General features: G+C 34.8%; 1 protein-coding gene across 2 annotated transcripts in view; it reads left to right on the top strand.

Moving 5' to 3' along the window:
• Positions 1 to 24,640, top strand: part of ints1 (integrator complex subunit 1) — a 73,914-nt gene that overhangs the window by 26,918 nt on the left and 22,356 nt on the right. For both annotated transcript variants that reach the window (XM_039773965.1, XM_039773964.1), the window contains exons 25-39: positions 651 to 818; positions 1,087 to 1,198; positions 1,474 to 1,632; positions 8,576 to 8,722; positions 8,918 to 9,016; positions 10,090 to 10,214; positions 10,511 to 10,765; positions 11,051 to 11,210; positions 14,873 to 15,004; positions 17,637 to 17,805; positions 18,626 to 18,749; positions 20,888 to 21,006; positions 21,166 to 21,253; positions 22,466 to 22,713; positions 23,983 to 24,112. In XM_039773965.1, coding sequence (XP_039629899.1) covers positions 651 to 818; positions 1,087 to 1,198; positions 1,474 to 1,632; positions 8,576 to 8,722; positions 8,918 to 9,016; positions 10,090 to 10,214; positions 10,511 to 10,765; positions 11,051 to 11,210; positions 14,873 to 15,004; positions 17,637 to 17,805; positions 18,626 to 18,749; positions 20,888 to 21,006; positions 21,166 to 21,253; positions 22,466 to 22,713; positions 23,983 to 24,112 — 2,235 coding nt within the window. The remainder of the gene's footprint in view (positions 1 to 650; positions 819 to 1,086; positions 1,199 to 1,473; positions 1,633 to 8,575; positions 8,723 to 8,917; positions 9,017 to 10,089; positions 10,215 to 10,510; positions 10,766 to 11,050; positions 11,211 to 14,872; positions 15,005 to 17,636; positions 17,806 to 18,625; positions 18,750 to 20,887; positions 21,007 to 21,165; positions 21,254 to 22,465; positions 22,714 to 23,982; positions 24,113 to 24,640) is intronic.

Genomic DNA, 24,640 nt, shown 5'->3' with positions numbered 1-24,640 from the left:
CAATGGAAAATTTTAAGTTTTGTACCTTACTGTATTTTATTGCAATTCATGGTAAATTAAATGCCATAATTCTCTTAGAAGTGACATTCATCCTTTTTGAAGCTATTAAAGTATCATTTGATATTACTTCAGTTTTGCCTAAAAGCTCTGATAGCCTAATTCTGGTCCATCCAAGAAATGGTGGTTACAGGTTAATTTCAAATACTGTTAGTCAGAGGCTAGACTCTATTGTTAATTAAATAAAGGTGTCCTTTTGATTAACTTCTCACTACATAAGGTCACTTGTAATAATATCGATGTAGATATTAAATCAACCTCAACAATGACAAAGGAATTATTATTAGTTCAGTCAGATCAGATCGCTTAAAAAAAATACATGTTTTCTTGTGGAAGACTATAAACAACGATGAGAAGGTCAGGACTGGTTTATGTTATCAGTTATAGGCTAAACCCATGATGGACAATGAACATTCAATTGCCATTCTTTAATGTTCAGATCATATCTAGCAGTTTCACCCAGACCTTAACCCTAAACTGGGTCACGAGTCACTGCAAAGTCAATAGACCATGCCATCAGTTTGTGTGTAACGATTAAAAAGGTGCTTAATATATTTTATAATTTAAAAAATTTTTTTTTTCTTTTTTTGAAGGATGTAGCCCGTCTGATTGTGGAACGTTCAACCATCATGTCACATCTTTTTGCAAAAAATTCTTTTCGGTCAGAGTCGGATGCCGTGCTCATTGCTCTCATTTCAATTTTTTCTAAATACATTAAGAGAATGAGGAAAACTAAAGAGGGAGAAGATTTATACAGCTGGGTGAGTTTTTTTAAGAATATTATGACTGAAAAGAATTTACTTTGAAATTTTTAAAAATATATAATTAAGGTTCTGGAATGAGGCATGATAGATATGAACCAGTAATACATTAATTTGCATTAAAATATTTTCTGCCAACACATTTTATTAAATTCACTATTAGTATGCATGCCATGTTTCTGTGTATTTTCAGCTAGTTATGTTGGTTACTTCTAAAATATTTGGTAAGCCATGATTATCAGATACATTATTTCTGCTTCCTTCTCAGTCTGAATCTCAAGACCAGGTCTTCCTACGCTGGATAACAGGCGAGACTGCCACCATGCACATTCTTGTAGTCCATGCCATGGTTATTTTGCTGACTCTGGGTCCACCTAAGGGTATGTGTGTCTTAAAGTCAAAGTTTGTTGGAAGTTTAAACAATTTGTTTATAATTACATTAACCATTCTTCAAAGTATATGTAAAGGCCACATAATGCAGACTGTTTTACACTCATCATAATAAAATTGTTAATGATTCCCTGAATTTTCATTACTGAAATGTTTCAATAATTTTGAACAGCTTTTTATTCATAACATGTACATTTCTTAGCTTTTTTTGCTACTACCCTTGCTTAAATTTGAAAAGTTAACTAATACTCTGTTGCTTTCATAGGTGAAAGTGATTTTTTCAGTCTTCTTGACATTTGGTTTCCAGAGAAGAAACCTCTGCCTACTGCTTTCTTGGTTGATACTTCTGAGGAGGCCTTGTTACTTCCTGATTGGCTGAAACTTAGAATGATCCGTTCAGAGGTTTCACGTTTAGTTGATGCAGGTAAGCAGCCAAACAGATTTTTCTTTTCTGTGTGTATTTGCATTTGCACAAGAGTGTTTATTTCAAATGTATATTTTCAGTGGTTAAACAGGAATAGCGATGAAAATCATTTTTTTGTATGAAAGGGTGTCATTTTTATATTGACTTTGATTGTAAATCAGTTTGTTAGGTAAACTGTCCTTGCCTAATTTAATGTACCAAGTCAAGGGTAAAGGCAACAAAACTACATACAAGCCATACAGGCCCAGGTAATAATAATAATAATGAATTTTATTTATAGGGCACTTTACATTAGCAGTAAATCTCAAAGTGCTAAATAAAAACTTTAATCTCTGTTTTTATCTTGCTTTGCTTTTGTTTAAACAACAATAATTATAGCATTCTTGTTAATAAGCCTTCCTAAATAGAAAAGTCTTTAGCTGTTTTTTAAAACAGCCCACAGCCTGCTGTGTTCTTATGCTCTCTGGTAGGGCATTCCAGAGCCGTGGAGCAGCGGCTTCAAAGGCTCGGTCATCCATTGTGTGAAGTTTGGTCACAAGGGGGGGCGAAGGCGGTAGGTATTTGCAAAACGGAGGTTTCTTGCAGTGGTTTGTAGTGTAAGGAGTTGCTTCAGATATTGTGGAGCATTTCCATGGATACACTGGTGAGTAAACAAACAGAGTTTGCATTAGATACAGAGGTGGATAGGGAGCCAATGAAGTGACCGAAGGATTGGTGAAATATGTCCGTATTTCTGCACCCTCATCAGGATTCTTGCAGCACTATTTTGAATTTGTTGGAGCTTTTGAAGGCTCTTGCTGGGGATCCCGATGAATAGTGCATTATAATAATCCAGCCTGGATGAAACAAAGGCATGAACCAGCTTTTCAGCATCACAGAGGGAAAGGTAGGGACAGTGTTTGGCAATGTTTCGGAGAAGAAGGAGAGCAATTTTACAAAGGTGATGGACATGTGTATGAAATGACAGATGGGAGTCTAACTTGACACCCAGATTTGTAACAAAAGGGGAGAGGGTAATGGTACGGTCAGAAAAGGAAATACAATTTACAGAGGAACGAAGTTGATGGGGGGTGCCAATTAAAAGAGCTTCAGTTTTAGTGCTGTTCAGCTTGAGGAAGTTCTTGAACGTCCAGGCCTCAATTTCGTCCAAGCAGGAGGACAGGGTTGATGGAGGTGTAAGAGAAGTCGAATCCAGTCTCACATAGTGCTGCATATCATCGGCATAGCAATGGAATGAAACTCCATGCTTGCAGATGATGTGACCCAGGGGTAGCATATAGATATTAAAAAGAGTCGGCCCAAGGACTGATCCTTGTGGGACCCCACAGGTGACAGTGTGAGTATGAGATTTAGCATCCCCCAAGGCCACATATTAAGCCCTTTCTAACATAGGACTTGAACCACTCCAAAGCCAGAAAGTCCGATTATATAGTGAAGATGATGAAGGCAAATATTGTGATCTGCCGTATCAAATGTAGCTGTGAGGTCCAGGAGGATAAGGAGTGATTGGGAGCCCTGGTCAGCAGCCATCAGGAGGTTATTGGTGACTCTGACCAGGGCTGTCTCTGTACTATAAGTACTATATGTACTATAAGTTCGGAAACCAGATTGAAATTTTTCAAACAGATTGAATTTTTTGAGGTGATCCTGAAGCTAAACCAAAACAACCTTTTCCAAAACCTTAGACAAAAAAGGAAGTTTGGAGATCGGATGATAGTTTGCTATCACTTCAGGGTCCAAAGAAGATTTTTTTAAATGAGGTCTAATTTTTGTGGTTTTCAAAGCCAGTTGGACTAAGCTGCTCTTGAGAGAGTGATTAATGATATCAGCAATGGGAGGGCTTAAGTCTGATACAAGTGGTACAATTCAAAATAGACCTTATCCTGACCCCAATATGATTTCTAGAACTAAAAGTTCTAATTTTGTGCTATATAAAGGATTGGAATCCCCTCACCATGTACCCTTTGGCCAACTGAGTATATGAAGACTTCCATTTCTGTTTGGTATTGTTGTGATAAGTGCTGACGTGTAGTTCTTCCTCTAGATAATTATTTGAAGATATGGAAATGTGTTTTTTGAGAAACAATTCACAGTGTGTTTGTAAGGTATGATTCTGATATTATCAAAATTCAGCAACATACGTAGTCCTGTCAGTATTTTGTTGCTGTTAAGTATCAAATACTAGTAACAGCAATCCAGTAACCTCTTTGGGTGCCATTTTGGGGAAAAAAGCCATAGCATATTTGTGGAAAGAGATTATATGTACTTGGCTAGAGTGGAGAAAATGTCTTATGTTTAAAAATACAGCACTAAGTATATACCTTTGTCTTCTGCCTTTTACATACTGTATGTGGCAGGACCGGGCCAAGGGGACTTCCATGTAACACCTGGCTGCGGCAGATAGTTGGTCATTTCCTGGGGAGTGGGACTGGACTGCATTTGTGCCTGGGGTTTGCCAACCAGGATCCCGAGCTGTTTCATCGTGTGGTGGGAGTGGCAATGTGTGGTACCAGTGCATGCTCCTCAACCTGACCTGACCAGTCTGCTCAACCACAGCAGCACTGTGTGTTTTAAAGTCCAAGATTTTAATTTCTAAACACTAACTTAATGTGACTAGACATGTCCCACACAAAATAACTAAAACTACAAAAAAATGGTTAGACAAATCACACATTTAATTATTTACAACAAGCATGTTTACACATTTTCATGTGAAGAAATGTTAAAGTCATTTTAATTACCGTAGTATTTTAATAAGTTGGACTGAAAGAGAATGATAGTGGGCAGTTAAAAAGATAGTATGTACCTTTACATTGCCTGGACATTATTTTGTTAAATTTATTAAACACATCGGATTGAACGTTGTAACTAGTGATAATCGTGTTAGTTGTTTTTCATTTTTTCCTGTAATTGTATTTGCCTGACTCTTTTATGTTATTATGCTTTGATCACTTCAATTTGTGGAATCATTTCAAACACACACTGTAAAGTAGTCTAAATAAAGTGACTTTTTTGAGTTACCTTTATTCTACTCAAAGATTTTTTCTCCTGTATTGTTAGCATAAGTTACTTTGCAGGATAAATGAAAAATGGTATAGACAATGAAACCTGATTTTTATTTATTTATTTTTTTTTTTTTACTGACGGTAATAGGATTACAGCTATGTGAAAATTAGGAATCCAAATTTAAAGCTAGCTTTCTAATGGGTGCTACAGTGGAAGCAGAGTATGTAGGGCTTTTTGTATTTTCTTTTAAGCTCACCTTCACCTGCTCTGCTTCTGCAATATGTTTTTGTTTTCCTTTTAAAGTTTGGCAGATGTTGGGTTTGCTACAACTTGCTTTAATAAAATAAAAAACACAGCATTTAAAAATACAGTAGGTAAGGAAATTCACAATAGCAACTGGACAACATCCTTAAGTCTGCATTCTACTTAATCAGATTTAATTTGCACAACTAACTATGGTGATTAGTACAGATCAAGCACCGCAGTGTAGATCAACCAGCTGACTGAGTAAAAAGAAATCATCTGTCCTGTGTAGAACTCTACTAGAGAGCCAAACTTTGAGAAACAACACCATCATCTCCATGTCTCTAATTTAGAATCACTTCCTCATAAATGTTTTGGGAGTATTATATCAGTATTTGAACACTTTGTTTTGGACATAAAACAGTTGAAAATGAAATTACTAATAAAACATTTTAAAGTTAAATGTATTGAGATAGTTCTTAATGTTATCGTTTTCAAATTTTGGTTAGTTCCTGGTACATGGGATGGGTGGAAAAAAGTGTTTTTTTGTTTGTTTTTTTACTTTTTGTTCTACTTTATTTTAATTCAGTAAGGAATCATTAAGTTTACAAAATTTGATTCAAATTTTTGGTTCATCAAAGTAGCCACCTTTTGCTGATATAAGAGCCAAACTGTAGTAACCCATTCGATTCAGAATGCCAGTCACTCTGTGCAGGTCACAAGATCTTTCTTCAGCAAAAGAACCCATTCTTCCATGTTTGAAATTTGGTGTTGCACACTGAGGAACCATCCTTACACCAATTCGATGGTGTACAAACACACTACGTGATAAACCGAAGATTTCAAATTTCATTTCTTCAGTCCATAAGACTTTCTTCCAGTCTGCAGTAGTACACAGCCAGTATTTCAAGACTCTATTTTGTACTTTAAGGAATGGCTTTCTTACTGCCTTTCGCCCTGGTAAACCTGCAGCACATAGTCTCTAATTATCAGTAGAAGCCAAGACTTGGCCTTTTTGGCAGCTGTTAAGCTGTGCCTGAAGCTCTTGTGCTGTGAGGTGACTCTCAGAAACTTGTCTTCTGATTGGGTTGTGACTTTGGGTCTGCCAGATCTTTTCCTTTCAGACTTTCTCCCAGATTCCAGTTGTCTTTGGATTGTGTAGGACACCACTGTACTTACTGACACTTTATTATTTATTTATTTTTTTGGAAATTTTCTAAATGAAAAGCCTACACTTCTAAAGGTAATAATACTCAGCCTCATTTCATTTGTTAATTGCTGCTTTCTTGCAATTATACAGTGTAATACTGTCCAAGTAGCACTTCAGATGGTGAAGTAAACCGTCTGTTCCAACTCTGCGTTAAGACACACAGAGGGTTTTGGGAGAAGTTGGGACACCTTTGTAAATTGTTTGCTTCAACTATATGGCTTAATTTACTTTAATTAGTGCAGAACATCTGTAGGATCTGGAAAAAGTATAGGATGGATTTTGGGCAAAGCATTGAAGGCTTTTCCTTTTTTCCTTCTTCTCTCTTTAAAATACTGAGCCTGAAATTTTGATGTAGGCCTCTTGCCTTTGCTGGAATAAACATTTTATCTGAGAAACTAACTGTGCTACCCATATAAGACGGATTGAAATCTATTTGATCAATGTAGACCTCAGAATATTCAGTACAGTGCTTCATCTATTTGGAGTGAGATTTTTAGTGATTTGTAATGCATAAAATAATAAAATGCATTGTATTTTGCTCTCCAGCAGATTACACTACCATTACATTACACTAATATATATATATATAATATATACATCAGACTTCCAATATGACTCGGAGTCCTGCCACGTGCAAAAGTTTGCTGATGACACTGCTATTGTGGGCTGCATCAGGTGTGGGCAGGAGGAGGAGTACAGAAAGTTAATCAAAGACTTTGTTAAATGGTGCAACTCAAACCACTTACACCTTAACACCAGCAAGACCAAGGAGCTGGTGGTGGATTTTAGGAGGCCTTGGCCCCTCATGGACCCTGTGATCATCAGAGGTGACTGTGTGCAGAGGGTGCAGACCTAGAAATATCTGGGAGTGCAGCTGGATGACAATACTGATGCTCTATGTAAGAAAGGTCAGAGCAGACTATACTTTCTGAGAAGGTTGGCATCCTTTAACATCTGCAGTAAGATGCTGCAGATGTTCTACCAGACGGTTGTGGCGAGTGCCCTCTTCTACGCGGTGGTGTACTGGGGTGGCAGCATAAAGATGAAAGACACCTCACGCCTGGACAAACTTGTTAAGAAGGCAGGCTCTATTGTAGGAGTAAAGTTGGACAGTTTAACATCTGTGGCAGAGCGACGGGCACTAAGCAAACTCCTGTCAATCATGAAAAATCCACCGCATCCACTGAACAGTGTCATATCCAGACAGAGGAGTAGCTTCAGTGACAGACTGAGGAGATCGTTCCTCCCCCACACTATGCGCCTCTTCAATTCCACCCAGGGGAGTAAATGCTAACATTAATTGTATTTTTATTTTTTTTATTTTTTTATTTTTATTACTATTTAATTTAATAGTGTTTCTTTGTATCAGTATACTACTGGATTATGTGAATTTCCCCTTGGGATTAATAAAGTATCTATCTATCTGTCTATCTATCTATCTACAGTGGTGTGAAAAACTATTTGCCCCCTTCCTGATTTCTTATTCTTTTGCATGTTTGTCACACAAAATTTTCTGATCATCAAACACATTTAACCATTAGTCAAATATAACACAAGTAAACACAAAATGCAGTTTTTAAATGATGGTTTTTATTATTTAGGAGAAAAAAATCCAAACCTACATGGCCCTGTGTGAAAAAGTAATTGCCCCTGAACCTAATAACTGGTTGGGTCACCCTTAGCAGCAATAACTGCAATCAAGCGTTTGCGATAAAAAAAGATGTAAATAGGAAAAAGAAGCAATTAATTAAGATTCACTTCAATTCTAGATTTTGCATTGTTCAAAATAATTAATACTTGTAATCAGAAAAAAAATGTTATAATTTATTAAGTCTAAGAGTGTTTGAAAATCTCATCTAAAAACATAACAGGTAGGTTTGGATTTTTTTTCTCCCTAAATAATAAAAAACATCATTTAAAAACTGCATTTTGTGTTTACTTGTGTTATATTTGACTAATGGTTAAATGTGTTTGATGATCAGAAACATTTTGTGTGACAAACATGCAAAAGAATAAGAAATCAGGAAGGGGGCAAATAGATAGATAGATAGGTGTGAAAAACTATCTATCTATCTATCTATCTATCTGTCTATCTATCTATCTCTCTATCTCTCTATCTCTCTATCTATCTCTATCTCTCTATCTCTCTAGCATTACTTTTAAGAATTCAATACCTATTGACACATAACAGAGACACAGCAACTGAACTGACACGCAGATACACAGACACACTCACTTGTCCTTTTATTAAAGTGGATATTAAATTGATTGGGAACAATGTCAACAAAATGATTCATAAAAAGCATTTGAGCTTGGTTCAAAACATCAAACCAATACCTGTCCATATAAACAGTACTCATGGTACTGAAATGAATCTTATGACAGTTTATTATTGCAAAAGTTAAAACCTACAAGCACAGGTGTTATTTAAAATCATCAGTTATCATGTTAAAATATGCAAATTGCATTCTCATTTGTTTATAGCACTGCAGGATCTTGAGCCTCAACAGCTGTTGCTCTTTGTTCAGTCTTTTGGTATCCCAGTCTCTAGTATGAGCAAACTATTACAGTATTTGGATCAAGCTGTATCTCATGACCCACAGACTCTGGAACAGAACATAATGGATAAAAGTAAGTTTCTTTTCCATTCTAATTAGTTGAAAACATTTTATCGATCCTCTGACAGTTTATATAGCGTATATTGTACAGCTGCTGTCTAATTTATGAAATATTTGAAATAAAACCTTGATATTATATTTTATGGTATAAAACCTTTATACAGTACTGTAGGTGAATAAAATGTATCTTTTGTTCCATTTATATCAGATTATATGGCACATCTTGTTGAAGTGCAACATGAGAGAGGAGCAACTGGTGGACACACTTTCCATACACTGCTGAGTGCGTCTCTGAATTCCCGTAGAGGTATTTGACTTGCAGATTACTAGATTACCTTTTGAGTTACAAGTTCAAGAGATCTTACAAACACAAACATATTTGGTGTAGACGTTAAGTTATGGTGGCTGGGACACTGACTTTTATACCTCATGGTTTAGACCCCCAGACTTACTTACAATGTAAGAATTTCACTTTGCTCTGTACATGTGACAGTAATGACCCTATAAACCTATAACCCAAATCAGAGAAGTTAAACTACCACTGCACTAGTTTCCGAACTATAGAGCTTTTTACTCTATAAAGCACTGAACAATGAAATCTGCATTTTGCTTGTTGAAAATATAATCATTTTGCTTGCTTATGGCAAAACACTTTACAATCATTTGTCTTAATACAGTGACCTTGATATGAGACAATTGTTTTATAATGTAATATTCTCCTACACAAATCTAAATGTTTAAAAGTGCTTTTAGTAAGAGGAGAAAGCGATTGAATCTTTGAAGACACTTATAATTGTGTGTAATTAAAATGAATCAAGACATCCTAATGATTTTATTTTTTTTCTTTTTATTTAATCAAATGTTCATTTTGATTAACTTTTGTATGATCCAGATACATTAAAACAGTCTTTTCTAATTTGTTCTTAATCATACTATAAACAATCTTTTATTAATTTGATCTTAATTATAGTAGTTGATAGGATTGTCTACAGTAATTATATTAAGGTGAAAAAAAATCAATTTCTTTTCTAGTATACATTACATGAAGTATAATTAGAAATGTAATTCAAGACCCACGAAAACTTACTTTTTTTCCCTTAACTAAAATCAGTTTGGTGATATGAGAATGAAATTAGGCAGTTGAGAGTAAAATTGTTTAACATGCCATAAATTAATCTGTTTCCATTTTGACCTGTCATGTTTTTAGATGAGATTTTCAAACACTCTTTGACTTAATAAATTATAACATTTTTTTTCTAATTACAAGTATTAATTATTTTGAACAATGCAAAATCTAGAATTGAAGTGAATCTTAATTAATTGCTTCTTTTTCCTATTTACATCTTTTTTTATTACTCTTTTTCAATTTTTCATGCTCAGAAAGTGCAGACATCAGTCGAGCAAAGATAAAAGTTGAAGCACCTCAGGGTCCTTTAAGGGTTCGAGCTTCAAATCAAATTCCTGTTATTGGACCTGATGATGACCTTGCAAATATGTTTCTTCAGGTATAGAATTTGTGGTTTAGACTGAAAAAAGAAGTACAAAGTACTGTTGTGTGTGTTTAAATCCTAAATGTAAAAACTGGTATTTGCTCTTGTAGTTATAATATCTCTACATTTCTACTTTAGAGGTTTTTTTTTAGTAAAGCATCTTCTTTTGGTAGACTGATTTGATATATAAGATAAAGATATTTCTTTGATCTTTTTTTTTTTTTAACAAGTTTGCGAAATAGTAAGGACTTTAATTTGGAATCCATCACGAGAGAGATTTGTTTGTGATCAGCTTGCATTTTTCTTTCCAGTTGTTTCCACTAAATGCTGATCCACGGTGGCAGAGCTCCAATCCTCGACAGGTCTCTTTGTCCCTTCAGCAAGCTCTCGCCCAAGAACTGGCCCGTATAAGGCAAGGAAATACTCAGGTGACTGGAATTGCTGTTCGTCTTCTTCAGGCCATTGGAGCACTCCTCAACTCTCCACATGGCGGAGCACTTGTAATGGCCATGCATCGAAATCATGTCATGTCCTGTCCATTGATGCGTCAGCTCTATCAGTATCAGGTAAAAGAATTGATAAGTATCTAAATGTCCACGTTATGGTCAAAGAAAATAATTTACTTTGGAGAAAAAATACTTGATTTAAACTGAAGTCTTAGACATGGATTTTTGAAAATTTTAGTTTGTTTTTAACTTTTAAATGGCAGATAATGGAGCCATATTGAACCTACAGTGTTGAGATGTATAATGATTTGTATGAATCAATGAAATTTTAAAAGGATTTGGCTTGGCTTGTTTATCACCTTGAATTGTTGCCATATAATAATTACTTTTCTGTTTTTGTTTCAGCGTTGTGTTCCACAAGACATGGCTTTCTCTTCCCTGTTTTTCAAGGCTATCATGCAAATGTTGTCCTGGTTGGAAAATCCTGTCTCTGAAGCAGGACCACTTCGTACCCTGCTCAAAGCATTTGCTGCCCAGTACTCCCTTAAACATCGTCTCAGTGATGGTAACTTATCCCCTGCCTCAATTCCCCAGATATTTTTTTGGAGATCAACAATAGGCACAGCTTGCACTAGTCTCTTACCAAAGTACCTTGTAATCATCTGAGAAGTAGGGGCAAGCTTCTTCAAAAGCTTAGTGATATTTTGTAATAGGGCTGGGTGATTAATCGAAAAGTAATCGAAATCGACATTCAGAACCTATAATCGATCAAATTTTTCCAGGTCGATTATTTCGATTACTTTCCCTTTAAAAACACTACTGCGTATGGAGTCACGTGACCCCGCTCCATTACGTTACGTTTTTCCGCCGACATGTCGAGCATGGAGAGCTTACACACTGACACAACTAAGCAACAAGATCAGCTTGTACAAAAGAAAAACGCAGTCTCCGTCATTTGGACACATTTTGGCTTCAGTAAGGATGACATCGAACAAAATGAAGTCAGATGTAGACACTGTAGAAAAACAGTTTCGACGACCAAAGGTAACACCACCAATTTGTTTCAACATTTGAAGCACAATCACGTTACTGAAGATGAACAGTGCATGGCTCAAAAAAAACAAAAATAGACTGACAAGCGCCCAGCAACAAGTGCCTCCGCAAAGCAAATGTCGATAACACAAGCGTTCACAAATGCCACACAGTATGAGAAGAGTTCAAGAAGATGGAAAGAAATAACTGACGCTATTTGTTATTACATCGCAAAGGATATGACTCCCTTGGCTACAGTGGAGCGAAGCGGGTTTAAACACCTTGTTAAAACTCTCGACAGAAGTTACACTGTGCCATCGCGATCACATTTTTCTAAAACTGCTCTGCCAGACATGTACAAGACATGTTGTAAAAATGTAGCTGCTGAACTGAAAAATATTCAACACTTTGCAGCCACATCTGATCTCTGGTCAAGTAGGACGATGGACTCATTCTTGAGCCTTGCTTTGCACTACATTGAAGACGATTGGAAGTTGCGCCAGAGATGCCTTGAGACGGCATATTTTCCAGCCAATCACACGGCAGATATGATTGCGCAAGGTCTGAAAGATATGCTTTCTGAATGGGACCTCGCAGAAGAAAAACTTTCAGCCATTACGACAGACAACGGTGCAGAGATGAGCAGCTATTTGGTGTCCCCCATGCTGGATAGTGAGGCAAATCCACTGGACTGGTGGAGGAAGCATCATGTACACTTTCCCACTCTAAGTAAGGTGGCAAAAAAGTATCTCCGCATACCAGCTACTAGCTCCCCATCAGAGCGGGTTTTCAGTTCGGGCGGAAACATTGTTACATGCCTCAGGTCCTGCCTGAAACCTGAAAAGGTTAACATGCTTGTGTTTCTTAGTAAGAACTTAGAGTAAATTCATGTTCATATAGTGACATGACAAGATCGCTAAGATCACCTCATGCAACAGTGTTTAGAGAGTTCTATTTTCATTACAACAATCTGTTGTTTACATTGATACATTGCACATTAAAATATTTGTTTACAGAAGATGCAAAAAAATGCACTGTTTAAAATACTATTTACAGGATATATAAGAGTTATTTTATTTAGAAGAGATACTGCAGTGGGGATCGATCTGTTCTTAACTCTATTTTTCTTTTTGTAAAAACTTGTCAGTGAACTATGAGGGCAAAAAAATACAAAAAATAAATAAAATAATCGTTCATTAATCGTAATCGAGTTAAAATGTTCAATTAATCGAGATTTTAGGCCAAATCGCCCAGCCCTATTTTGTAAGAATCCTGTGATAACAACTTCAAATAAACGACATTTTTTTCTTAAGGTAGTTTACAGCAGAATCGTGTAAGAAGTTAACTATTTTTGATTTGATTTGATGTTTTTTCTGAACTTTTATTCAGAACTATTATGGACTGGGGGCGGCGCGGTGGTGCAGTGGTAGCGCTGCTGCCTCGCAGTTAGGAGACCCGGGTTCGCTTCCCAGGTCGTCCCTGCGTGGAGTTTGCATGTTCTCCCCGTGTCTGCGTGAGTTTCCTCCGGGTGCTCCGGTTTCCTCCCACAATCCAAAGACATGCAGGTTAGGTGGATTGGCGATTCTAAATTGGCCCTAGTGTGTGCTTGGTGTGTGGGTGTGTTTGTGTGTGTCCTGCGGTGGGTTGGCACCCTGCCCAGGATTGGTTCCTGCCTTGTGCCCTGTGTTGGCTGGGATTGGCTCCAGCAGACCCCCGTGACCCTGTATTCGGATTCAGCGGGTTAGAAAATGGATGGATGGATGGATTATGGACTGTGGAGCGTCAGTCCTGGAGAGCCACAGTGGCTGCAGTTTTTTGTTCCAACCCAGTTTCTTAATGAGAAGTCAATTATTACTAATGAAACATATTTCTTAAGTGACATCTTTATGCTTCATTTTAGTGGTCTTGCTTGTTAAGGTTCCCCACCCTTAATTGCTTATTTTAATCTTAAACAGCTGCATTCAGTGTTTTAATGGCTCCTTATTAGCAATAAGATGTAAATGACAAACCAGCCAGCAGTTCTTCATCTAGCTTTTTTCCATTTACATCTGTGTGTGTGCATCATGTGACAGACTGAAAATTATACGTTTTAGGCTTCAGATCATTTGTATGATATCCTTGGAAAGGAAAAAACAAACCTGTGATATAAGAACCTTACATTGCAGACTAACAAGCCATAAAATTAAATCAGGTCTGAGATTGGCAAGGATTGGTTTCTAAATAAGCAATTAGGTTGGAATGAAAACCTGTTACTATAGTGGCTCTCCAGGACTGACATTGCCCACCCCTTCAACTAACGTATCCATATTGTTTATGTGGTTTTAGGGTTACTAAATTTCAGATATTACCAAAGAAAATATAGTTAATAGTATATTTGTATTCTGTTGTGAGAAAAAATCAAATCTGTTTTTTATTTTAGCGGAAATCATTTGGTTGTCACTGGCAGTGTTCACTTAGACTCAAATACAAGTCTCAGATTCCTCCTATTCTTTCATACACAGATAAAAGTTTATGTGAGTTTACCTTCTAGCTTAATGTGCAATATGTTTAGAAAGTGATTTCTTCTCTTGTCGAGCAGAAACCAAATAAGTCTTAATGCATAAGATGGTATAAACAATTAAAGTACACCCTCTTTAAGTCGTGTAGTTTCAGATATTGGGATATGAGTAATACAGTGATTATCTACGTTTCATCAACTCCTAAAATTAGATGAATCCAGTAAGCGGCACATAATCAATTTTGTTTTACCATTATTTCTTCAATTTACGATAAGTTAATATCCAGAACCCATTTGTGGAAAAGTAAGTACTCCCTTATTGTGTAAGTTAAGAAGGTAATTGAACCAAAGGTTGCTAATCCGTGCTGTTGATTAACTGCTAATAGTGGAGTGCTGCCATTTCTCCATAAAAGCAGACATTTTGGCAGTTCAATCTAGAGCATGTGGCTGTGTGAGAATACCATGCCAAGGGCAAGATATCTGCATCCTGTTATGAATCTATTTTTGATGTGTTACATCTGAATTAGAAAGCTTATGTTTTTTCTTTCAGATGTTATTATTTGAAGACAACCTCTTTTGGTTTGGTAATTATTTGTAGGTTTTTAACATTTCTCTTTGTTACAGCCCCATTCCTTTCCCGTGTTATTTTTATTTCCATTTAAGTAAAACCTTCTGAATTTGACTTCTGTATTTCACAGTTCGCAGTGGATTCCTCCATCTAGCAGAAACTCTCCTGTACCGCAGGGACTCTGATGTTGCAGTGCGGACTATTATTGCATCTCTCAAATCTGGAGAAAGGTGCAATGCTGAGCCAGAGTTAATTGGGAAAGGTACTGTATACACAAATGCTCTTTTTCTCTCGGTGGGAGGTCTGGTTTGCTGTTTATTTTCCTTTAAAGCTCTGTAGGTTAAGTACAACATAGTACCCTTTCATTAAAATAATATTGTACTACGTGTGTGCTATTATTTTATACTGTTAATTATTGTTAGTGTATATTGTAATTATTAATGATCATATTATTGGTTTATATTGTTAATTAGTGTATATTAAGTTATTTATGATAGTTGATTGTTTTCTGATTTGTCCCAGCCCAATGTAGACTTACTGAAAATGTAATGGCATGAATACAACTAAGACACTCTTGACCTTTGGGTGGCTGCTAGTTTTCCTGTTTGGCTTAGCAACAAATATTTGGATAATTATCAAGCTTTTCTATACCAAATTGTTCACTAACTAATATTAGTCTCTGAACACCCTATCAAAAAGTTTCTGCTTCACTAAGTTAAAGTTTACAGAAATAATACAAGTATTTTTATAGTTACCATTATATTTTTTAATTTGGCTGCCTTTTTGTCTTTGTTGAATAAAAACATAAATATTATGCCTACAACTAAAGTTAATAATTTAGAAAAATTACATGACATGTGATGAATCTCAGAACACTGATTTATAAACACAAGGTGTGCTAAGTATTTTTCTAAGTAGAATTAGCTGCTGTCTTTGTCTCTCTTAATTTGCTTTGTAAAATGAGAAATAGGTGCTAGTTGATAAATCCCATAAAATAATTCAGTTCCCTTCAAGTTTAGCAGGATATTGTGGATCCATAGGACTGACCATGCAACTGTTCATCAAATTCTCATGCACCTTTTCAAATCAATGAATTTTCAGTTTATTTTGATTTTTTTGAAGTTACAGTTATGCTTACTAATATCACCACATATTACATGTTTTGTGTAGATATATCAGTAGAATCAGCTGATTGATCAGAGCATCACTAATAATTACACTTGTATATTTCATTTCTTATAAAGTGTATAGTAGGGCTTGATCTAAAACAACCCTTTACATGTGCTTATGTTTATCAAGAAGAGGCAAGGCTAACGTTCTTAACCAGTTTGCACACAAAATCAACACATTTTGCTAACAAGCTAATTTTTTTTTTACTAAGCACCTAGGGCACATTCTTCTGTATTTGTTCTTTTTTAAATGTGAAACGCTTTACCAAACACATGTTTGCACACTCAGACAAGAAGTGTCCATTCTAATTGCAGGACAGAAATAAAAAAAGTTCTGAGCTCATTCTGTTTTAATTTCTGTCTAAAATGCACCCCTCTTTTCTTACACTGTGCTGTTCCTCTCCGTGCACAAGACAGCTCTTCAGATTCATTTTTCTCACTGCATTTTCTTTAATGCAAAGACTTCTATTCCTATCTTCACTCTCCTAAACTCTGCCTGTCTGCTGTCTCTTTACATGACATTTGGCAGCAAAATAGCATGTGTGATTCCTCAAGTACTGTAATATACTGCATAAACTAGCATTATAACTAAATTTATGTAAAGCTTAGAAAATAAAGTGTGTTTTTACCTATCGCTGAATGAGTCATTTGAGGTAAAAATTGGTCAATCTTGATCAGACCATCCATAATAATTACACTTGTATATTACCAGTTCTTGTAAAGTGTATAGTAGAGCTTTAAGAGCAAACATTGCTATTTGAATATAATTTGAATTTATTTAAAAAAAGGTCTTATTTGAATACAAATGCTGGCATCTGATTGTAAAAGTATAGTTGTTTGTTTTTCCTGCACTAATTTTGTCATAGAGATTCTCAAGCTGCACTATGCAAAGCAGGTTTTCTAAATGCTTTTCTGGTGCCCTGAAAGTAATCCTTTTGCATCTGATTCTGTCCCATTAAGTCTTAAACCTGAGATCTCTGATTGTTGTTTAATGCTCTGTCCTTCTAATTAATGCAAATAGAAAATAACTCCTAATTCATTTTACTACAATGCTTTAAAATCCCCACTTCAAAGAGCCAACGCATTGCTCATTTACTTTGCTCGCTATTCTCACCCTGTGATTACTTGAAGGAAAAAACAACTCAGGCATGATGAGACAGACACAGAGAATGACTGAATGTGGATTTCAACTTAAGATGCTGGATCAGTGAAGTTACAAGGCTGACCACTGAGTCACCATGCCTTCTGGAAACATCAGAAAACTCTGACATGTTTCTTGTTTTGAATGATAAAGCATTTCTCTGATTGTGTTACCTAAAAAGATGATTACCTTGGTATGTGTGGTATTTTATTATATATTGCTTGGTGAGAAGGGATGTTCATAAATCCAGCATGAAGGTAGTTTCAGGTCTGTGGTCCTTTGTTGTGTTTCAGCATGTCATTATAGTTTGTTTTTAGAAATCTGCTGTCAGACCAAACCATTATGGACAAAATTAAAGTTTCTTTCAGTGACTGTTCTATGAAACTGTACAAGCACAAGCCTGAGGGTTGTTTAAATAGTTTAAGCTAAAAGAAAAAGCTTTATCTATCTATCTATTATCATCTTAATTTAAATTATTTCTAGTATTATGTATTGTACCTTATGTATTAAATTTTCTTTATTAAAAATGTTATCAACTTTGCATGTTCTTTTTGGGTGATATTAATATAGTTATATTATTTTAGTTTTACATGGTCTCATTGAGACAACGTCTCCATATGTAGAGGAACTTCTGTCCCTCCTGCTTACCATTGGCATGGAAACACAGTTGAAGCACCCAGTTACTATGGTAAATTCTTTTCTTCTTCAAGAAGGTGAAGATGTTCATTGCAAAGTGGAGACTGATTCTAACAGGTACATGGTTAGATGTTTGTGAAATAAGTTATTTTGTCTAAAAAAGCAGTTAACTCTTCAAATATAAGTTAACCATATTACTTTTAAAAATTGACTCTCATCTGTTCTAAACTAAACTCTCTGATAAATTTCAAATTGCACATTTCCAAAATATGCATAAATCTCTTTAACATATTAACTTTAAAAATATGTGGTTCCTATAAATATACTCAAATAATGTATATCAACATAAAAATGTTACTCATCAATATATTTAAGGCAAATGCATCCTGAAAGTAGCACAGTTGCTTATATCATTTTGCTTTGAAAACTACCACCCTCACCACATTTATATAGTTAAAAGAAATAATATAATTTTAGTTCATATGCAGACATTATGGAAGAGGGTAGTCATTTTTGTTCTTTTTAATTATAATTATCCAAAAAGAGTTTATACATATAGCTGAGAGCAGGGAGGCTGCCTTCTTTCAGCATAAGTGGTTGTGTGAATTTCCCCCAGTGAATGCATTTGGCTTTACAAATGAACACAGCAGTGATATTGGAGATATCTGTCAGACATTTCTTTTGATTATTGTTTGTATTCTGGCATAGGTGCCATTTTATTTAAATAATACTATTAAGTTACCATATGGTAATATGAATAAATTTAATTGTTGGAAGTATATTTCAGTATTCAATAATCTTCTTTTTCCTATTATTATTTATCTAAATAAAAATTGTGCTCTATATCATTAACTTACCCTTATGTCAGTCTATATTGAAATCATTTTGTACATATATTTTCATGAAATAAGAAATATTTTTTATTTTCCTGGTTCAGCATTGAACACTCAAAGATGGTATCTGCATCTGGACTCTTTGTAGACTGGTTGGAGCTTCTTGATCCTGAAGTGGCATCTCTCTGCCCTGAAATGCAACTTCGTCTCCTTTTTGCATGGAGTAAGGTTAGCTGCCATTTTACTATAGTTGTTAATAAATTTAAAATATTTTTAGTCAAACAAAAAAGTAAACCTTCTTTATAATAAAGTTTATACACTAGACAAAAAGGAAAGATTGTTGTTTTAAGCAATGTCTCTGACTTGAATATAATTAATTACTAGGAACATTGCCCCCTGCTCACTTCGCTCGCCCACCCCCAGGTTTGGATATCCAGATATACAATTTAAAGAGATTCTTATTTTCATGGGAACTGTTACATACTCTTTTAATTCTATGTTGCATCGCTTCTCCGTGATCATAAGTATACACCTGACCAAATTGTGGTTTCTTCTAAATTAAATTTGTCGTAGCTTTAATTGTTGCGGGACCACAGCTTCTCATAGCATATGGTCCGTTAATTGTGTAAATCTACGTTTTGAGCACCGAATGATGCAATCGCGAAAAGTTTATTTTAGACTCGGATATTTTGCCTGTAGTGTTTATGGATTTCACTTTCACCAAACAACAAATCTTTTAATTCTCACGGATACGCTTCTTCATTGCTCTTTTTGCTGTTCCGTTATTTCATGAGTAATAATTTCCGTTTCTGCTAATGTGATCTTCCTTATTTTGATACTTTTGAATTTTACTACTTTCATATTCTTTAACTTGATCTACATGTGTATCACCCCAACATATTTTTTTTTGAGCCTTTTGAATTCCACTGCTTTCATAATATCTAACCTGCTCTTCATGTATATCGCACCCACATTTTTGAATGTCTTTATGAAGTCTTTTATTTCTGACCCCGATTGGACCTACAAGGTTTTTAATTCCACTTGGTCCAGGCTGATTATTACTTTCCTTATTTTCTGAATTTGCACATAGATTATTATTATTCTTTTGTGCATTCTTTTTTGCCTTCTCTTTTCGATGCACTGCTCTTTCTTTTTTGCTTAGTTGTTGACGTGCCATCTAGAACGTATAAAATTTTTAAGAGCTGGGAACACATAAAGTGTGTCTGCCAAACGCATTCCAACAACTAAGAGGTTAGATGTTCGTGATCTTGTTTTAATTTATTTGTAATTTGGGTGTGACGTGCAAAAGTCACCATCTCATGGGTCTTGCTTTGATACCATGCATGCATTTTTGACCATATATTGAATACTGGATATTTTAGTGACATTGAATATGCATAGTTGGCCTTTAAATGTGGTTAGTTGTAGAAAAACTGGAATTTCGCAATAAGCAGATAATTCTTTATTTGTCCCATAGAGGAAATGAAGACTTTACAGAGTCTCATGAAAAACAGAAATGTTATAATCAACAACCAACCCAAACACATATACACAAACTTCTGGTTTGGCTAATGCTAAGAGATTTCTTATTTGTCTAATAACAGGCTTGTAGATGAGAGAATAGTATGGATCAGATTGTGGTCATATCTTACCAATTTTGCAAAAGGTTTACTTTTAAAAGGATTTTATCTTTAAACAAACTTTTGTTTTATATGAAGGCACAAATTACAATATGCATGAAGAAGATAGGAGTTTTTTTATAGTAAGCCATGCTTTTGCAGATTCAGTGCTTTTTGATTCACTACAGATTGATTCCTTAAGACTCTCGCTGCATAGAAAATTGTAATTGAACTTCATTGATAGAAATATGGCGCAAGTAAAAAGTTTTTATTTGCAGAAACACTGATTTATAATGAAAGTGATGAAGTGTTTACTCCTGTCGTTTAACACTAAACAAGTCTTTTCCTAATCTACAGATTTCAATGTTTGTACAAGACTGTCGCATGCACAAAGAAAGATCTGTTGCTTGTATCAGTTTACTGAATATTTGTAATAGATTTTGTACCATTATACCATATCACCCAACTTACCAGTATTTAAACTTGTTATTCACCTTCACGATCTTTGCAATGATTACACAGAGTAAATAATTTTTTTATATTGTTGTGTTTTTTATTGCTATGAAATTAACAAACAACAGTAAAGAAAATGAAAAATGAAACTCAAAAGAAAATATCAGCATTTTTGTTATAATTGTGTTGTGTCAGTCATGCATAATGCCTCTTCTAACAACATATACAGTACTTATTTTGAATGTAGTTGTTTTCACTAGGAAGATTTATGTCATCTTTTTTTTTGAATAACAGGGCAAAGGTAATATGCCATCTTACAGACCCTACCTTTTGGCACTTTTGACACATCAGTCCAACTGGAGTACCTTACACCAGTGCATTAGGATTTTGCTTAGTAAGCAACGTGAGCTCAGGTGAGTTTGAAATTTATGTCTGAGGTTTATTATATTGAATGAAAGGATGTACTGGACTCATATTGACTTGCACTTTACTCATAATTCATTTTATGTGATCTTGAATCTTTAAGAAATGTTAAGGTGATGATTGTACCATTATTTATTTGCCTTTTCTAGGCTTGATCCATCATCATCCTTGGATTTTCTTTGGGCATGTATTCACATTCCACGTATTTGGCAAGGCCGTGACCAGAAGACTCCGCAGGTTAAGAATAAACTTTTAGTGCACCCATTTCACACCAGTGTAATATGAGCACTCCATCAGTAGTGTATTCAGCGTTAATTTATATTTTTTTTACCTTGTATTTTCTTTCATTATTATTTAATTCATGAAATTTTAGGTAGCCTTCAAAAAAGACAATACAAACCAGTCCACTCAAGTGTTTTTGTCAGTTCATTTTTTATATGCTGAATACAGCATCTGTTTTGAATGTACTTATTCTCTTATGTTTGGTTTTGACATAAAGAATTAGGCAATCATCCATATTCGGGTCCATTGAACCAAAGTCTCAGATACATTTTACTTGAGTCTTAGTGAAATATAGGTATAGTTTATGTGCGAATGTGCTATATGGAAATGGATAGGTGTCTCTATGTGAGTGAGTGTGCATTTGTTTTTATTTTACTTGTGGGGGAATTTAACATAAACTATCCACAAATGCAGTGTGTTTAAAATTCATGAGAAAGACATACACTTCATTATGTTTTGCATTGCCATTTATTGTTAAAAATATGAATAATCTCAGAATCAAGGTGTTCTGTGTTGCCATTTTTCTGCTATGACTACATCTTTTAGCAGATTGACACCACATCCAGGTTAGATGCTGCCTTGTTTCCATGTCCTTTGGGATAACTCAGTCTCCAGCTTCCTGTACACCAGCTGAAATATTGCTGTTCTCCAGTAGATGGCACATTGTTGATAGTTAATATTTCACATCATTCAGTTTAAAAGTGTATTTTTTAATTTGACAATCATTTTGAAAATTATATACGAATTGTATATCTGAAGTGTATTTGATATTACTGTAACTCAGTTTTTTTTAAAACTTTTAAACGTATAGGTTGTCATACTGTAGCTAAACTTTGATATTCCTATTTTGACATTGTTAATGTCAATTTATGTGTTTATTTAATTTCTTGCACTACTCTCAGTGGTACTAAAAATATACTTCCATCTTATTGATTAGTTATTAAAGCTTCTTAATCTTTTTAAACACTGGCATTTAAGTGTATGAACTTTAGTTTCAGTTCCTCTTGTGCTATCATATTATTAACCTTCTTGAGAATCATTAATAATCTTAGAAATGGCTACAAATTGTGAACAATTTACTAAATATTAGCATTTTACTTGACACTGCCTAAACTATTGTAAATTTTTAAAGAAGAATGTCTCATTTTTTTTTTTTTTTTTTTGCAGAAAAGAACAGAGGAGTTTGTTTTGCGTCTCAAACCTCCAGAGTTGATCAGCCTTGTTGATCTTATCTTACTGGAATCTGAAATGAGTGACAGTAGTCCGTCAATAAGCAAGAAAACACTAGATGAGGCTTCCTGTTCATTGATACAGTCTCGACTACCATTACTGCATAGCTGTTACCATGGAGATCTGGAGAGTGTCAAGAAAGTATCTGAATATTTGATAAGCTGCATCAAGAAATGGGGAGACAGGTATTGTGGCATGTGATTGGGAAAAGTTTTGTTTGAGTGCTAAAAAGATTGAACCAACAGTATATTGTTGTGACTATACTTCTGTTAGAAAACTGCGAAAGACAAGCTTCTAACATATCATTAAATGCATTTTCAAGACTCATATTATTATTTAATTCTGCTGTACCAACAGTGTTGCAGGGGTTAGCACTATCTGTTTGCAGTTTGTGCGTTCAACCTATCTTCACATAGAATTTCTCTTGGTGCAGTCATTTTTCTTCCACATCCCAAAAGTAGGTAGGGTTAGGATAGTGGGTCTAAATTAGCCTTTTACAAATGAGTGTGTATGTGTGTTTGCACAAATATGCCTTGTCCAATGTAAAGGTTCCTGCCTTCTGCCTGGTGCTACAGAGGTGGGCCGTGCTAACATCTCTGCTTCAGCTTTATTCCAATTAAGATTTATGTCCAGTTTCAAGATTTATATCCAGTATCTTGCTCTGTGTGGTATGGCATGCTGTTTACTTGTTTGTGTGGATTTCATCGTCAGGACCCTGGTCTTCTCTCGTATCCCAAACAGTACTGTTAGAAATTTATGAAGTGTCTGTATCATACATGTGCGTCCTGTGTAAAATATACTAGAGTATTCTAAGGCCATCTTCTTCCTTGCATGTAGCTCTATCTATATATGTACAGCATATTGTAATCAAAAAAATTGTTTTCAGGATACAGATAGGTGAAGACATTTATAAGCTATTGTAAACAAAGAGGACAATGTAAAGCTTTGCAATTTCATATAATGCAATTAAGTATCTAAAAAACAAAAACCTTAACTGGACAAAAAAATTTTCCTAAAAGTATTTTATGTAGCCGTTTAAACTCATTACACTGGTAAAGCTTGTAGTTAAAATGATTTCTTTGTTAGACTTTTGCAAGGTAAACAAAGCATGTAAATATAGATTAAAATCTTGGGAATGTTTTGATCTTGAATTATTATAGCAAGTGAAGAATTTTATAGTTACTGTTATAAAACACATTGATTAAATAGTATTATTATCTAAATTTGTTTTTTTTAAATATCGTTTACTTTTTAGAAATCTTACACCTTTGTTCAGCCACAAATCTGGGTGTTTATGCTACTTGAAGGTCATTTATTGTGTAGAACCTTTAAATTAATAGATATTGAACCTTATTGTTTTCTGTAGACTTTAAAGTTATGATGAATACAAAGGATTTTAAAAGAAATTGTTAGATTTGAGCAACTTTCTGTTGTGTTGTTGTTTTTTTCTGTAGCATAATGAGCAAGCGATGCCAGAACCTCCTGCTGCAGATATACCTACAGGTACCAAAGGTGATCCAGCATATAACCCTTCCAGATGCCATACTTAATAGTGAAGGTGCAGCAGAAGGCAGCATCTGTAAGGTGTGTTTTCACTAAGCTGTGGTATGCAGTAATAGTACATAATCAAGAACATAATTTATTAGATCTTGTGTTGCTAGCAGTAATTCAAGATGTACTTTGTTTTTCACTGTGCTGCTTTAAAGTTGTTAGTAAATATTTACACGTAATCTAGAAAAAAGAAATGAACTAAAGAGAATGATCTGCATGATTGAAGAATATAACTGGCTCTAATCAGTTGTACCATTTAAGGGCAATTATTGCAATCCCCTTGAACAAGTTAACTTTTTCATCCAGTGAAAAGAAAAAAGGTTTTAAATTATTGGGAAAAAAACTTACAGGGAATTTATACATAGTCTATTGTTCTGTAATAATGAATATTTAAGAACAAAAGAGGAAAATTGTAATTAATGAGCACAAGAGATATGTGATAGTTGTTTAGATTTAAAATTAATTCTTGCATTTTATATAAAGTTTCATCATACAGTAAGGCAATTTTTATTTACAGACCACAAGATTGGGATTAAAAATATATAATACAAGCAACACTTT

Source organism: Polypterus senegalus, chromosome 13 (assembly GCF_016835505.1).
Source record: "Polypterus senegalus isolate Bchr_013 chromosome 13, ASM1683550v1, whole genome shotgun sequence".
Lineage (NCBI taxonomy): Eukaryota > Metazoa > Chordata > Cladistia > Polypteriformes > Polypteridae > Polypterus > Polypterus senegalus.
This window is presented reverse-complemented; position numbering and strand designations above follow the sequence as displayed.